Source organism: Misgurnus anguillicaudatus, chromosome 13 (genome assembly GCF_027580225.2).
Source record: "Misgurnus anguillicaudatus chromosome 13, ASM2758022v2, whole genome shotgun sequence".
Taxonomy (NCBI): Eukaryota; Metazoa; Chordata; class Actinopteri; order Cypriniformes; family Cobitidae; genus Misgurnus; species Misgurnus anguillicaudatus.
Window position 1 is genome coordinate 32,318,256 of NC_073349.2, and position 16,729 is coordinate 32,334,984.

Sequence of the window (16,729 nt, forward strand, 5' to 3'; positions counted from 1 at the left end):
GTAGCTCATTTGCATTTAAAGGTACAGACTAGGGATGTCACGATTCTCCAAATCCTCAATTCGATTACATCTAAGGTCACGATTCGATTCTCAATTTTTACATTTGTTTTTTGAAAGCACAAAAAATGCTATGCAAAAATCTACAAATCAGGCAACCGCAGTGCAAAAATGCCACCATATGACCTTACGTCAGCAGTGCACTGCCTTTTTGGCTCTATTTGACAAATATGCAGCACAAAACCAAAGGTAAAGCAGAGAGAGAAAGCGAGCAAATATAAAGAAAAGCCCTGGTCACAAACACAGCGAGATGCTGCAAAATCACAGAAATATTCACCAAGAAGGGAGCAGGTCAGTCAAGTTACCAGTAAAAGCACGCATTTATTGCTGATTTATGTTTTAAAGTCAGGTGCTGGCGTGATGCGTTGCTTTGTTTACAGTCCTTACGGGGGAGGACTGTAAGTTTTCCTAGTAAGTTTTTGAGGATTCACCTACACAGTATAGACATAGACTCAAGGCCGCCTTAATGCACAGGCTTACCTGGGCTGAAGCCCAGGGGCCTCCCAAGTTCAAGGGCCTCCCAAGTTTGCGTTCATGACGAGCTGAAAATGTCATATTGTTTTGTAACTTGTCCGGTTTTCTGTCAATCACTCTAATTGCACGTTACATGGCTGCTGATTGGTCCATTGTAACTTAACGTGAAATAAAATGTCAGCGGGACGCACCTATAGCCGACAGCTTAGGGCTGGCGGCAAAAAGAAGTCCTGCGGATATTTTTTGCTATCTGGGACGTAACCTATTTTTTATTCCGCGTAATGTAATTATGTGCGCGTTGTCAACTTGACATTCCTGCACGTTAGACTGAGTGTGACAGAGAAACGGGAAATAATCCACCAACAAATGAAAGAGTAATATCTGAAATTTCATAATAAGCACTAGTGAGGTGCAGCTCTCTCTCTTTCGTGCGCGCGCTCGCTCGTTCGCTCTCTGTGCTCGTTCAGCTGAGTCTCTGGCATGCAGAAGTCTCTCCAACCGTGCACAAGAAACTGTGCCGCTAAATTAAGAAAGGAGTTCCCGCATATAATGCTGTTAGTTGTTATAAAGTTAAAGTTTACTCGCGTTTATATCAGTGACGCGTGCGCAGCTGGAGCGATGTAGTTTGACGCGACGTCAGCTCACAGTACACACATCTGTTGGTGGAAAGACGAGAAAGAGACGCAACGGTAAAGGTGCAAGTCTAAGAAAGTAAAGAGCGACAAAACCATCTCAAATGATCATCCCCTGATAGCACCATTATAATCTCATTATCTAAAGATCTTATATACAGGTATGTTCCCTGTCTGTCTTGTGCATATTCATACTTGGTCGTTTTACATGCTTATGTATCAACATGTATGCATAAATACTAAATACAATGCATACTATATCTTCAATATCCTACAAAATAAATCACTGATTAAAAAACAAGATTCTGTCTATAAAGACTTAGCTTTTGTTATCATTAATGCATTTAACAAGATTCTGTCTATAAAGACTTATCTTTTGTTATCATTAATGCATTTTCACTTTAAAACTAACTTTAACTTATTATATTTTTAAAACTGTGGTGAGCATTTAGTTAGTGAGTGGCAATTTTCTGCAAATTATATTCCAAAAATTATATAAACATAAAGCTTATAAACATATAAACTTTTACACATTTTGGTTTTATTATCACCACAAGTTGCTGTGTGTGGTTGTTAAATAAAGTGTCTTGTGTTTATGCTCAAGTAGGCCCAGTGATATGTTAATAATGATATTATGGTGTTTTCTGGGTCAAAGAGGGAAAACTCACTGTTGTATGTCTCGAAAGAAACTAATGCATTTTGTGATGTAGATTACCTAGATATTACACTTAAAAAAGAGACTATAAATCGAGGGGAAGGGGGGCCTACAAAACCTCTTAGCCCCGGGGCCTCACATTAGGTTAAGGCGGCCCTGCATAGACTGCATCTTGACAACTCATTATTAAGATAGATCACATGTTGGTCAGTCCCCTTTTCTATATTTTAAATCTGTATCATTTTGTCCAGTCAGATAAACAAAGTGGCTGAGTTTATAATTCGTTTGAGATGGAGTCAAATTCCCGGCCTGAATTATTGTCCCAGTCCGCCCCTGTCTGCCATGCTATCTTTTAACCAGCTGTAGCTGAAGTTAGTTAGAGGAGGTTGACTTTTTTCCTGCTTGGCAAGCCCACCGAATGTGACATGGGGGTGTGGCAGCATCCACGATTTCATTTTTTAATTCAAAGTTCGAGGTTGTGACTTAAAGGTGTGGTGTGTACATTTTAGCAGCATCTAGTGGTGAGGTTGCGAATTGCAACCAACGGCTCAGTCCAGTGCTCACCCCTTGCTTTTGAAATGCATTAAGAAGCTACGATAGCCACCACCAGACAAATATTTAATCGTCGGAGACTACTTAGTAAAAAAGTTTGTCCCTTAAGGGCTTCTGTATAAACATGGCAGCACAAAATAGCGAATTCCATGTAAGGAGACCCACGTGTATGTAGATAAAAACGTCTCATTCTAAGATTATAGAAACATAACGGTTCATTTTAAAAGGTCTTTATACACCACCGAAAATATAGTTTTGTATAATATTTAGCATTTCTTTCAAGAGATCCTTCTAAAAATTACACACTGCACCCTTAATTTCGACCGATTTCAATTTAAAATCAATATCGTGACACCCTTAGTACAGACAAGTTAACAGGCACAAATAGGAGCATTTTAGAAACACTATAATAAATAAGTTACAACAAAAATGTGTGTGTGTACTCACAGGTTGTGTTCCCCTGCATCTGTATGACACATTTTGCATCCCGGCTGTATTCCCGGGCATTGAATGGCCGAACCCTTACAGCTACCTTCACTGAAGCAGCCATGCTGAAAGAAACACAACAGTCAATTAGATCACACACAAACACACACACACTCTTTAACTACTACACTAACAGCGACTACTGTTAACTCTAGTACAGGTCTATTACCAGAAACTTATTTTTGTTATTTTATGTTGTGTGTGTGTGTGTGTTAATATCTCTCTCCTAACACATTCAGTTCAATTAATTATTAAATCACTCTCTAGCAGTGTAACAAAAAAAAAGAAAACTTTCAGGTGAGACATGAACACAACTATCTAGACCGGGGATTTTAAAAGTCTATCATTCACACAGATTAAGAGAGAGAGAGAGAGGAGAGAGAGAGAGAGAGAGAGAGAGAGAGAGAGAGAGACATAATGTCATGTGTGTTTGCTCTTCAGTGGCTCCAGCTGTAACAACACAAACACACACACACACACAGTAAAAAAATGCAGCATGAAGTTAACTTAAAACAACTTGGTTTTAAGTTCTGACCTGTTAATAGATGACATAACTAGTTGACAAAACCTAGTTGAAATTGTTTAACTTTTTTATAAAGTAAAGCATATGTGGATTTGACAAAAATGCTGCATTTTTTTACAGTGACACACACAGCTTGAGTGGAAACACGGCATTGTTTAGCCTCATACCTACATCACACACACACACACACACACACACACACACACACACACACACACACACACACACACACACACACACTCTGTGTATAGTTGGTTTAACGGAAAGTGACTCACCTTTACCGAATACGGTGTGTGTGTGTTGGTTGTTGTGTGTGTACTTCTGTCGGTCATCCGTTCCTAGTGAAAATCAGATCAGCTGGTCGGTCGGATGAGAGACTTTACCGTCAGTTTACCGGAGGACACGGGCGGGGGCGCTGAGACTGTCGGTCTGGTGAAAATAACTGTCTTTGTGCTGATGTTTATAGTATCTGAAGATAGTTGTGTAGTTGTCGGATAAATTCCGCTCTCGTTAAATCCCAGAGCCGCCCAAGATTCCCGCCGCTGTCACGAGCGCTGGCGAGAAACTTTTTACGGAGGCCGCAGGCGTCTGATCTCCCGGAGCTCCGCCGGTGACTGTGATCTCGTGCCGGTGGGGGGTTATTCGGCGTGTTTTGGGGCTGATGGTGAGATTTATCTGGACAATAAAATAAAAAAATAAATCAAGAGTCTCCGCTGGTCGCGGTGTATGCACGCGACCCCCGCCCGTCCCGACCTCGCGCAGCCGCCCGAGTCCAGCAAGTGACGTCACGACGGGGAACCGGACACCGGGGCGGACCTAACACGCACAAGTCAAAGACATTTACCACATAGGCTACATACTGATCCCGTGTCAGCAGTAACGGTATTAGATGGTATATTACACTGTTACTAAATATCGTGGTTGTTGTTGTTGTTTCTCTCTCTCTCGCTCTCTTTCTTCTCTCTCTGATGATAAATGTTTTACTGGTATAAAAGAATAAATAAATAAATGTACAAATAAATTGTAATTTGACACACGTACTTTACGAAAAAGTTTACTACAGTTAAAAAAACAGTAATCATAAATAAAAATAGTTAAAAAATGGGGAATTTTCGTCAGGGATTATGTGATAAACTAACGATAGGATTTTCAGTAAAAATCAATAATCAATTAAGGAACACAAAACGTTTATGAAACAACTAAAATCTGACCACATTTGTTTATTAATAAATTGTATACAATGTGTTGCTGTACCCTTGAGAAAATTGACCATGATAGTTAAAAAAACTAGTTACTGTAGTAAAACCATGGTGACCACAAAATAATCATGGTTTAGACAGTTGGTTCAGTATGGTTCAAAAACCATAATTAAACCATGGATGGTGTAGTAAAAACGTGGTTTTGTTAATAGTAATCCACAAAAAAAAAAACACGGTTAACTGCACAAAAAAACATTAGTTTTCGTAAGGGTAACGTTAAGGTCAATTGAGTACGAGTTTGATCCCAGAGAACACACACACATACACATGATTGTTTGTACTGTACTTACAATATTGCTTAAGCATTATACATGAAACAAAAAAACATATAATAATGCTTTAATTCACTGTAAGCGTCTACCAATTCTTAAAAAAAAAAAACAGGTGACAATTTGACTTAAACTGAGTTATGAAAACAAATTGTTCTGGTATTAATACATTTTGAAGAAATATTAACTCGGAGAATTTCCTTTTGATTTGATTTATTGGACAAAAAGTGAAATAACACATTTGTCAAGGATAACACAATAAAGTTAAAAATAACTTATTTCCATTGTGGTCCTTGAAGTCAAACACAACTTCACTTCTAGTGCAAAGGAAGTAGGGATATTGGAATTACACATTTCGATTTGAAAATTCCTTATTCGATTTGTTTGAGTTTAATTCACAGAAACAAACAGGTGAAAAATCAACAGCAGATATACTTTAACCGGATTAACTGGTTTATGTTGTGTTTCAGCCTGAACAAACTGTTACTGTATGTTCAATGTTTTATAAATATTTGTTAGAGGCGCGTGACAAAACCCAACACCGTCAGACCGAGCGGATATTCTGGATACAGGTGTTTCCTCATCATTAGCCTACACAAGCACGCGCACGCATGCACACCTCGATGTTTTTTGTTATTTATATGAAAGCTGAGCTCACGTGTCTCTTATTTTTTTTATCTAGAGTTTTTGATTTCATTTATTTTATTAACATTATTCAAATACAATCATTTAAGGCGTATTTAACAATCAAAAATGTTTCGTGTTGATACACATACAGCATTTAAAGCTCACGTGTCTGTTATGATAGACAGATACCATAATGGATAAAACAATCTGGATGGCCACTTTTTTGATAGTCTCCTTAAAACCTTTTTGTTTTACTTGTTTATTTTATTTTATTTGTTGATATGTTATATATATATTTTTTAAATGTTAACATACAAGAAACAAAACTTATATAAAATATGTAATAAATAAATATTAAAATTAAGGCAATTAATAGAATGTGCTTTTGCGGGCAACTCACAGATTCTATGCGGGCACCATGTTGGAGACCAGTGAAATGTGCGAGTATGCCAGTGGGTTACTGTTTGCCACATCTTTTACTATGACACATATCTGAATGAACTAAAGCGAATAAATACATCTGAATTTAAACACTGTACTTTATTACATTTGCAATATATTTTTACCTAGGTCATTAAGAATGGGTGTCTCAAATTATATTTTAGTAGTCTACACAAATAAAAGAAATTTCAGCATCTAGTTTTTGTGTTATTATGAAGAAAGCAGAAAGTGTCTCTATTTGTATTCAGTGTACTTTAATAAAATATTCTTTCTTTCACTAACAGCCCTGCTAAAAGAACAATAGAAATTCTATTGGATTTATTGTTTTTAATGGGAATTTTATTGGTTGTATTGGAAACTATAATGGTCTCTAATCTCTACTGGTATATGTATGATTTCTATTGGTGGGGCCATTAAATCCTAATGGAATATGTCCCAAAACACACTACAAAAAGGAATTTTGTAGTTGTTTTAATGGTAAAAGATCATGGTTCCTATTGGTATTTTAATGGAAACCATTAGGAATTTCTGTAATGGTGTTACTGGTTTTTTTTCAGCAGGGTAGTTATCAGATCACTGTTTAACCATATTCAATTAAAAGAAAATAAAGGTTAGTCAGGTAAGTGACGTATCGGGTTTACCATCAGCAGCGCGTGACTCCATGCTGACACGGCAACGGGACGCGCGTGCGCGAAATTTCGGTTCCGTTGTTCTCCGAGTGAAAAAAACAGAGGATCACGCAAACACAGAGACGGTAACCGCATCTGAGTCCGTATCGAAACACGCGCGATGAGCGGCGGCGTGTACGGGGGAGGTGAGATGAGATTCTTTCACGTTACCATGACAACCGCATCCGCCAGCATCCAGCTCTCGCATGCATACTCGTGTGCTACAGTCAGTGTATCAGATGCTACCGAATGACCACCTCATTTATATACTTTGATACTGATTTGATTTCTTTTTAAATGATGTCATGTCTCTCTCACAGATGAAGTTGGAGCTTTGGTCTTTCATATCGGCTCTTTCTCCACTCGAGCAGGATATGCAGGGGAGGACTGTCCTAAGGTAAACCTCCTGTCCAAACTGCTTTCATTCAATCTACATACATGCAGTGTTGTTTCAAAGCACTCTTATAAGGAAATTCAACCTTAATATGTAAGAACTGATGAGGAGGGAATTAAAGTTAATGCAGCTCCATCACATGATGACACGTGTAATATTCTGTATAAATTACCCTACCGCTGTAGGCACTTTAAGTATGCACATGTATGTATACATGTGAATGTGTATATGTGTGTCTATATATGCATGTGTATGTATATGTATGTAGGTATGTGTGTAGGTATGTAGGTGTACGCGCAGGCATGCATATGGATGTATATAGATGTATATGTGTTTAGGTGTATTTATATGTATATATGTATGTGTATATACATATGTATGTGTTTATATATGTGTGTATAGGGATATGTCTATATTGGTGTAATGTAAATATTGCAATAACCACCAGATATCCTGAGTGTTTTGTTTTTCTTGTTGTGGGTTGAGTAGCACGGAGCCGTCTGTAACATTTCACTGCATTATGTATGTGACAAATAAATCTGAATCTGAATCTGAATCTGAATCTGAATCTGTGATCAATAATCCACATTTAAAAACTCATTCTTAGAAATGACCCAGTCTGTGTAAACCAAGCTAAAGTCATTTTTTTTCCAATTTACTAATTTCTATGAAATCATCCTAAATGATGTAAAGAACATCTCATAACTAGATTATTATAAGCTGGATTTCACAGACAACGTCACAGTCGGTTGAAAAACATCATTTCATATCATTAAATTTTTCACTGTATTCCATACTATGGCCCTATCCCAAATGGCACACTCCGGACTTGTAGACATCATGTTGGGCAGACCATAGGGACCCTTGACGCGAGTCCACGGGGGTGCACCAGATTCATTTTTTGGGACAGACTCGAGCATCACGCCAGAAATAGGAATAGAGAAGTTGCCCATCAGTGCGAACTCCTACCATTCGTCATCTGATTGGTCTGGTTGCTCTTTGGCAAGGAGTTCTGGGTTGGTAAAGTGTGTGGAGTTGCAGCAGTGCAGGCTTCGCCAAAGACCATATCAAGGGTGCAAAGGAGGTGCTGATGAGCACACTTCAGAGAATAAAAACAACAGATGGGACACCCTATAGACGCGTAGACTAAGCAAGCGCACGCAATTTAAGACCACGAGACTGAAAGTCCACATGAAGTGCACCATTTGGGACAGAGCCAAGGAGAGAAGTTTTGGTTGTAAACCAAAATATTATTTATTACTCAGTTTGAGATGATGTTATTGAAGTAGTTATCGATTACATCATAAAACACCCCTGATATGATGGTCAATCTAAGTGTTTTTATTAATAAAGATTTCTGCTGTTCAGGCAGATTTTCCCACTTCTATAGGAGTGCACATTGAGGAGGAGCTAGCTGAAATGGGGGCGGAGCAAGATACAAGCTGCGGGCGGAGCTATTACATAGACACCACAGCGCTGCATGTGCCAAGAGCGGGTGTAGAGCTCATATCTCCATTAAAGAACGCCATGAGTATGACACACACACACAAATGCAAAAAAACCCACACTCAATATGATTGTGTGTCGCTCACAGTAACTACAAATCTCTTCTTTCCTACATTTGTATTCTATTGTTCATTTTTGTCTCCATTAGTTGAGGATTGGAACGCTTTTCAAGCCATAATCGACCACATCTACAGCAAACACATCAAATCTGATCCCAGTTTACACCCTGTCCTCATGTCGGAAGCACCAGTGAGTTTTTCACATTAACAAGATCAAGATTTTGAACTTGGCCTCCAAAGCAATAAGCAGCTGAGCTCAGACAGTTATCGTGTTTTTGTGTATTTTTCTCTTTTAACAGTGGAACTCGTGGGCGAAGCGAGAGAAGTTAACTGAACTGATATTTGAGCATTACAACATTCCAGCCTTCTTCTTGTGCAAGACCGCAGTACTCACCGCGTATCCAATCAGAAACCGCCACTCGGGAACTTCGGCCAATCGGAATCCCCTGAACAGAACGTTTCTGTTTACAGACAAAACGATGTAATGATCTGTAACAATACATCACCTTAACCCGATTGGCTGTAGATTTGCTAATGGGCGTGCCACAGGCCTCATACTGGACAGCGGAGCGACACACACCACTGCCATCCCAGTGCATGACGGGTACGTCCTGCAGCAAGGTTAGTACAAAAAGAAAGAGTACGGGTAGTTATTGAAAACTGGTCAAGTAATAAAAAAGGCAGATAACTGTCTGTGTTCAAGTGTAGTTGTGTTGTCTTGTGTCGAGGGATTGTGAAGTCTCCTCTGGCGGGCGATTTTATCACCATGCAGTGCCGTGAATTATTCCAGGAGATGAACATCGACACGGTTCCTCCGTACATGATCGCTTCAAAGGTACCTGCCGTTCCCCCGCCGGTCTCCTGTATCTCTCTCACGTGTTGAGTCTCTGGTCTGTCTGTGTCTGTCAGGAACCCGTGAGAGAAGGTGCACCTCCGGTCTGGATAAAGAAAGACAAACTCCCTCCGGTCACAAAGTCCTGGCACACCTACATGTGCAATGTGAGAGGCTAGAAAGACACAAAAGTGCACAAAACCTCACTGTATGTAACTTGTTAAGGAGATGAATGCACAAATTGGCCAATAAACAGAGGAGCTCATAGCATTCAAATGAACAAAATGTAGAAAGATGAGCACTTATATGAACCTCACCGATACACTGAAGTGAAATATGTTTCAGGAGGTGATTCAGGATTTTCAGGCATCTGTGCTGCAGGTGTCTGACTCACCGTATGATGAACAGTGAGTGAAATATAGAAACACGCACGCACACACATTACATTATGTATCAGGTTAATGACATTTTCTACCCTTACAAAAACAGAAGAAAAGAAAAAGTCTTTTAATTTAGTGATATTTCACCAGGTTAATGCTTAACGAATCTAGACAAACTTGTATGTATGTAGTGAACACACAATGTGTCTGTGTTCAGGGTGGCTGCTCAGATGCCAACGCTTCACTACGAGATGCCGAGTGGCTACAGTACAGAATATGGAGCTGAACGTTTACGGATACCAGAGGGTCTCTTTGATCCTTCTAATGTAAAGGTATCACAGAAGAGTCTGTCAAATAAAACCTGAAATATAATGACTTTATTAACTCTGTCCACACCAATTATCTCATCAATTAAGAGAAAACCTTCCCACACAATGACGCTTCCCTGATGAGTTTTTCCACAGCAAACCATTTTTCTGCTCTTACACAACTTATAAAACACTGAAGCATCCACTCAATCAAAACTCTGTGTATGTTTTGATCAAAATTTTGTGTTTTTTAAAAACCTGACCCATATTTGAGAGGTGATAAAAGAGAACACATGAAGATTTGATGAAACGTTTGTTATTCTTTGAAAGCAGAGAGTCTGATTTTTCATTTGATATGTTGTATGTTTATATATTTGTAAAATACTTTTTTCTGGCAGGCATTTAACTTTTATGAAAATGTTGGCGCTGGCTGGCAATTTTTCTACATAATGCTGACGGGGAAACAGTGAACAATAAAGTGAAAACTCAGGCTGGTTTTAAATCCGATCTTAACAGAGCTGTCGATTTATCAGGGCCTGTCCGGAAACACGATGCTGGGCGTCGGACACGTGGTCACGACAAGCATCGGCATGTGCGATATGGACATCAGACCGGTGAGAATCTTGTGTCCGTCTGTGAGAGAGAAAAATCAAATGAAGGAGAATGAAGATGTTCCTCATCATGTGTTTAGGGTTTGTACGGCAGCGTGATTGTGACGGGTGGTAACACACTCTTACAGGGCTTCACAGAGAGACTCAACAGAGAACTGTCACAGAAAGCACCGCCCGTGAGTTCATCTCATCTCAAACACTTCTCACTTCAATCTCACTTCTAATCTCACTCTGATCTCAGATCTGATGTGTTTCTAGAGTATGAGACTGAAGCTCATTGCCTCTAACAGCTCCATAAAGCGAAGATTCAGCTCCTGGATTGGAGGATCAATTTTGGCTTCACTGGTAAGACAGACAGACACACACACGCACGCACGCACGCAGACACACAGCTGTTATTATGTGAAACACAAGGATGCTATAGTCATTTTTGTTTTAACTTCATGCCAAAGTTTTTTACTGTGTGTGTGTGTGTGTATTTGTGTATCTTCATACTGTCTACAGGGCACCTTCCAACAGATGTGGATCTCCAAACAGGAATATGATGAAGGAGGAAAACAAAGTGTGGAGAAAAAATGTCCCTGACACACAAAAACACACAGTGAATGTTACTGCTCTGTACAAACTGAATGACTCTTCTAGATGTTCATGATATATTTACAGCCGTCTAATAAACATCATCAGCTCATGTGTGACATCATCACTCTTCATCTCTTCACTGTACACAGATGATAAACTGAACTTCAGGTCTTTTGTGTCTGGCTGGTTGTGTAACACAGTTAAGCAGATCTGATGCAGAAATATGATGCTGATGTTAGGTCACATTCCTAAAAACATTAAATAAGAGACTTTAATTTTAGGACAATTAACACTGAATTGTGGTATTATTTTCATGACAATTCAACACATTTACTTTAAACTCATACAAATATCAAATTTGCATTGCTGTCACTGTGTAATAAAACTTATAATGGAAAAATATGAATGTCATTAAACTTCATTTAATTTGTGGAAAATATCGATCATCTTTTCTATAGTTTTAAAGTGAATCTTTTTAGACACTAACTATAGTTCAGTCAAAATCCACTCTTTCTGTTCTGATGACAGCTTTACTTTAGTATCTTAACATGTTGACGGGTTCTTCTTACTGAAGTACGTCATCGCAGGATGTGCACACGTTAGATGTCCAGTAGAAGCGTCACTCTCAGTGGTGACCTTGACCGGTGACGTCACAACAGAGGCGCGCACTGGAGATAAGTAATGTTTAAATGAGACGTGAACGAAAGAGAGCGCGCACAGTCATCGCGCGCACGCAAGGTAAGAAACTCAGTTTTATATTTCTACCGTCAGCTTCTTATTGAACTAACTAACATCATTACGTCATTTCTCTTATTTATTATTTCACAATCACAGTACTGCTAGTATTCCTGATGTGATAATACTTAATAAAGTCTTCTATAGAAATATATCAGTCACATGAACTCTTTTAGTAGGCTTGTTTTGGAGGTTAATTTGTGTAAAAACAGAAATATTAAGTTAAAAACATGTGTTGTTGTTTTAGCTGCAGTTATTGGGGTTTAATTAGGTTCAGATAAATCAAGAAAAGTTCCTGATTCAGACTCAACATAAATAAACTGAATGATTCTTCTCATGCTACTGAATTACAAACCAAACACTTCAGCATTGACTGTCATGATGTCAAAAACTCAATATCATTAAAAATAGCAGACAGATCTGTTATCATACTTGAAGTGAATTTAAACAGGTCAGTTCAATGAAAAACATTTGTATAAATGCTGTAAAGTTAAGAAGAGATGCATAACCATCAAACAAATCAATGATGCAACACACTCTTTCTAGAAAAGAATGAAACTTAAATGAGTTTAAACTAACTAGTAAAAGTGAGTGTGTTGGACCAGTTTTTCATTAAAGGTGCAGTGTGTAATTTTTTAGAAGGATCTCTTGACAGAAATGCAATATTATAAACAAAACTATATTATCAGCTTTGTATAAAGACATTTCACCGTTATGTGTTTATTACCTTAGAACGAGGCGTTTTTATCTACATACACCGAGGGTCCCCTTACATGGAAGTCGCCATTTTGTGCCACCATCTTTCTACAGAAGCCCTTAACGGACACATTTTTTTACTAAGTTGTCTCCGATGATGACATGTTTGTGTGGTGGCGGCTAACGTAGCTTTTCTATTTGTTTCAAAAGCGAGGGGTGAGCAGTGGACTGAGCCGTTGGTTGTAATTTGCAACCTCACCACTAGATGCCGCTAAAATTTACACACTGCACCTTTAAGTATGAATGTTGTGGCTGTCAAAAGATTAATCGCATATAAAATAAAAGTTTGTTTTTGCATAATATATGTGTGTGCACTGTGTATTTATTGTGTATATATAAATAAATACTCATGCACGCATTTATTTAAGAAACATTTATATGTGTATGTGTGTGTGTGTGTGTGTGTGTGTGTGTATGTATACACACATAACCTGTCCCAACCAGGAATCTGAATAGACAAGCATAATATTAAGTATTTTAGAAGTTAGTGTTTATTTTTATTTCTCAAGAGCAGTAGGTGTCAGGCCGTGCTTATAATGACATTTATATAACTACACACTGCTCCACTCACTTGTTTTGTGTGTTTAACAGGACTAGTAGAGATTGCTTTCATCTGATTGGATGGGTCTTACACTGTGCTGTTGGCTGAGTGATGGCCATCATAGAAAGAATACATCATCATCATCATCATCGTCGTCCTTTTTGTCTTTTTCTGTAGCTCCACCCATTCGTTTAGCTGTGCTTTTAGACACGCCCCCTGTTCCCCCCGGACACCCACGATCACGATGGAGCCAGACTCACCTATCTCCTAATCTAAATACATGTTCATCGGGTGGATGTGTGTCCCGTGAGCATGTGGAACAGAGCAGCGATGGGGTTCGTGCCGCAGTCGGTGTTGTGACGGGGCTACATGTATGGGAGGTGCTGTGGGGGAGGCAACACAGGGGAAGCCACGCCCTCTTAGGTGTGTCCACACAAAAATGTCCTCTGCAGACCTCTGGTTACACTGCGCTAATAGGTGGCGACACCTGTTCCTGGGGATGGCAGCTCTCGACCAATCGGCTTTGGCACGATGGGAAAGAAGTGGGGCAGTACCCTAAGGGCGGAGCCAAGGAAGTCTTACGGGTTCCGGATCGCATACTGCTGGTTGTGGATGCAGACGCAGGGACGCTGGGATACGTGGTGGATAACTGCTTTTTGGGCATCGCCTTCCTGGACCTCCCTAAAGGGTCGGAGCTTTTCCCTGCAGTTAGCTGTGTTTGGGGAGGAGCCAAAATCTGCTTACGCTACCTGTGCGGCATGACACGTGAGTGTGACATCACACATAAATAACAGTACTGCGCACGCTTATAAACCTCTGAACTGATGTGCGCTCTCTACATTAACAAGGCTGCTCACACAAGATGTCTGCTAAATATATCTGCTGTCAACCAGGTTGCAATGCATTGTGGGATTGCCTTCATCATTTTGATGTGCAGTCTAAATAGGCGACCTACTATGGTTAGGAAGAGAGACAATGCTATAGTGTGTTTCTGTCAGACTGTTTGTATTCATACTGTAATCTGTTGATGTTTTCCAGATGATCCACCGACTCTTCAGACTCTGAGTCGTTTCTCTGTTCGTCAGCATCTCAAGATGAACAGGATTCATGCGGCATTTCCACCTGCTGTACGACGCCTCCTATTAAACACAACAGATGAGACTCAATGAGACTGATGAAAGAGAATATACTGTAGATTGTCTTAATACTAATTTAACGCTTATTTAAATACATGACACTTTGTTTGATTTCTTATGTATATTTAAAACGTTTGCACCTTAATAAACGGATACATGTTAAAACAAATACTAGTTTTGAAGCAAAAACTACACACCCGCACACACAAAGTTATCTTTAGTCTGATCAGGTCAGGATAGTTGGGTGTCACAGGTGAGTTAAGACTGCCAGGAATCAACTAGAACAATCTTTATTTAAGAATGAGATCTGCAAAACAGTCACATGCACATCATCATCATCATCATCCTCATCATCAGTGTATGAGCCTGCTGGGTGTCTTGACTCATAATCAGAGGTGATTTAACTAGTGATTGAGCCTAGCATGGTACAACCAAAAGCCCTGTGTGTGTGAACAGGATTTGGATTGACTAGTAAAAACATCCTGGAAGTTTACAGATTAAGTGTTTGTGATGTCATTACTGTAATACCTGTAACATGACTTTACATTTCATTAGTCTCTATAATGATCACATTACTGTAAAAAGTGTAATATAATGCTTTGATGCATTTTAATCAACACAGATCATTTAAAGGGGACATTTTACAACTTTTTAAAAAATGTCAAATAAATCTTTGGTGTCCCCAGAGTCCATATGTGACGTTTAAGCTCAAAATACCCCACAGATAATTTATTATAGCATGTTAACATTGACACTAGGTGCGAACAAAAATGTGCTGTTTTTGGGTGTGTCCTTTAAAATGCAAATAAGCTGATGAAATGCAAACACTGATCAAATTAAAAACTCAATTGTGCTGTCAATTATCCTTTCTCTCTCTGCACTAAATGTCAGTGCCGTGGTTAAATGCAGATTAAGGAGCGGTATTATTATAATAAGATCCCCTTCTGACATCACAAGGGGAACAAATTTAAATTAGCTATTTTTGGTTTACCAAAACTAAGTTACTGGGCTGATCTTTGTCAGAAGCACTGGGGACCCAATTATAGCATTTAAACACGAAGTCAGATTTTCATGATATGTCCCCTTTAAATGAAGTACAATAATGAAAATAAAAGCATTCTCACAATACCAAACATCTATGACTTAATACTTAATACTGAAAGTAAAAGATTCTCACGTGATCATGCCGAGATTGATTTCCGTCTCTCCTCCAATCAGACGACAGATCTCTGAGTGAATCACACTTATATTGGACAAAACTAACATCTCATACATCTGTCATTTCTTTCTCATCTGGACTGTGAGGAAGAGAAATACTGCACTGCACACAAAGATGCTTTTATCCAAAGTGACTTACAGTGCATTACATTAGATTTATTGCGTTTGTGTTTACTGAGAATTGAACCCATGAGCTTCTCTGTTATGACAGAAATAAATCAAAGGTTTAGGTTGGCTGCTGTGTCTTCAGTGGGCGGGGTTTAAAATCACTCATAGCACTTAGACACAAAGAACAATTCAACTTTAAAATGCAGTAAAGAGTTTTTATTTGAAATCTTATAAAACATGAATAAATGAAACAAGTAAAATCATCTCCAGACTCGCTGAGCTCCGCCTCTGTGTCCTAAAGTTCTTCTGCTCTGGACCACACGATGAGCACCACGCTGAGATGACACAGTCAACTGAAACACACACACACACACACACACACACACACACACACACAAACACACACACACACACACACACACCTCACGTTTACATCCTGCCAGAGTCCAGAAGGATCTCAGAGAATCAAACGCTTTATTTTCACTCTCTACAGAGGTCTCTCTTTCAAAGAGATTATTTTTGTTGAAATCATTGTACCATGTTTTTTGCAAAGTCAAAACACTTGGGTGGCACAGAGAGCAAAATCTGGAAGAAGATTGATATAACATCTAGACGGATCATGAAACCCAAATTCTTTTTGACATAAAACAAACACAGTTTCTGGATCACAGTGACTTTTATAAAGAGTTGGATGTTATGTTCATAATAACACAAACTCACAACCACTTTAAACACAACAGTCATTGGTGAAATGTGACTCACCTCGGTCTGCTCATCTGATTTTTGCTCCTGGTTTGATTGTACTGTGGTTACTACACATTTAACAGACCTACACACACACACACACACACACACACACAGTTTGTCTTTGTTTTGTGTTGAGAGCAGGAGTGTGTGTGTGTGTGTGTGTGTGTGTGTGTTTC

General features: G+C 39.0%; 3 protein-coding genes and 1 long non-coding RNA gene across 9 annotated transcripts in view; 2 read left to right on the top strand and 2 right to left on the bottom strand.

Annotated features, from left to right (window-relative positions):
- LOC129431547 (kinesin-like protein KIF1C) overlaps positions 1-4,151 on the bottom strand; it is a 22,109-nt gene extending 17,958 nt beyond the window's left edge. The window contains exons 1-2 of the mRNA XM_073875661.1: positions 3,655-4,151; positions 2,818-2,921 (exon numbers count right to left, since the gene is read on the bottom strand). Coding sequence (XP_073731762.1) covers positions 2,818-2,920 — 103 coding nt within the window. The 5' untranslated portion in view covers position 2,921; positions 3,655-4,151. The remainder of the gene's footprint in view (positions 1-2,817; positions 2,922-3,654) is intronic.
- Positions 4,122-11,428, top strand: actl6b (actin-like 6B). 5 transcript variants are annotated; one of them, XM_073875663.1, is made up of 13 exons: positions 4,122-4,261; positions 6,964-7,040; positions 8,406-8,568; positions 8,692-8,792; positions 8,902-8,999; positions 9,129-9,223; positions 9,331-9,437; positions 9,512-9,601; positions 9,780-9,841; positions 10,032-10,146; positions 10,656-10,736; positions 10,814-10,909; positions 10,992-11,428. In XM_073875663.1, exons 3-13 carry the CDS (start codon positions 8,457-8,459, stop codon positions 11,316-11,318), a joined length of 1,284 nt encoding a protein of 427 aa, XP_073731764.1. In that variant the 5' UTR covers positions 4,122-4,261; positions 6,964-7,040; positions 8,406-8,456; the 3' UTR covers positions 11,319-11,428. The 5 variants fall into 5 exon arrangements, with proteins under 5 accessions (XP_073731764.1, XP_073731767.1, XP_073731763.1 ...); XM_073875666.1 differs by having other exon boundaries at positions 8,410-8,568; XM_073875662.1 differs by lacking the exon at positions 4,122-4,261 and adding an exon at positions 6,225-6,789.
- Positions 11,429-11,559: 131 nt separating this feature from the next.
- On the top strand, positions 11,560-14,649 carry LOC129431550 (SPRY domain-containing SOCS box protein 2). Of its 2 annotated transcripts, none has more exons than XM_055189527.2 (3): positions 11,560-12,050; positions 13,395-14,109; positions 14,383-14,649. In XM_055189527.2, the coding sequence occupies exons 2-3, from the start codon at positions 13,425-13,427 to the stop codon at positions 14,511-14,513; spliced, it is 816 nt and encodes a 271-aa protein (XP_055045502.2). In that variant the 5' UTR covers positions 11,560-12,050; positions 13,395-13,424; the 3' UTR covers positions 14,514-14,649. The 2 variants fall into 2 exon arrangements, with proteins under 2 accessions (XP_055045502.2, XP_055045503.2); XM_055189528.2 differs by having other exon boundaries at positions 13,522-14,109.
- Positions 14,650-16,000: 1,351 nt separating this feature from the next.
- LOC141369353 (uncharacterized) lies at positions 16,001-16,666 on the bottom strand. The gene is made up of 2 exons (XR_012373016.1): positions 16,569-16,666; positions 16,001-16,159 (listed from the first exon to the last, which is right to left on the bottom strand). It is a non-coding gene; the product is annotated as an uncharacterized lncRNA (long non-coding RNA).
- Positions 16,667-16,729: the final 63 nt, after the last annotated feature.

Excerpts from the sequence above, each read along its gene's own strand:
- actl6b (XM_073875662.1), top strand. The coding sequence starts at position 6,765 with ATGAGCGGCGGCGTGTACGGGGGAG. Across the intron at positions 9,000-9,128 it reads AAGACCGCAGTACTCACCGC|ATTTGCTAATGGGCGTGCCA; the intron begins GTATCCAATCAG and ends GATTGGCTGTAG. Across the intron at positions 9,842-10,031 it reads GACTCACCGTATGATGAACA|GGTGGCTGCTCAGATGCCAA; the intron begins GTGAGTGAAATA and ends GTCTGTGTTCAG.
- LOC129431550 (XM_055189527.2), top strand. The coding sequence starts at position 13,425 with ATGGGTCTTACACTGTGCTGTTGGCTGAGTGATGGCCATCATAGAAAG. Across the intron at positions 14,110-14,382 it reads CTACCTGTGCGGCATGACAC|ATGATCCACCGACTCTTCAG; the intron begins GTGAGTGTGACA and ends GATGTTTTCCAG.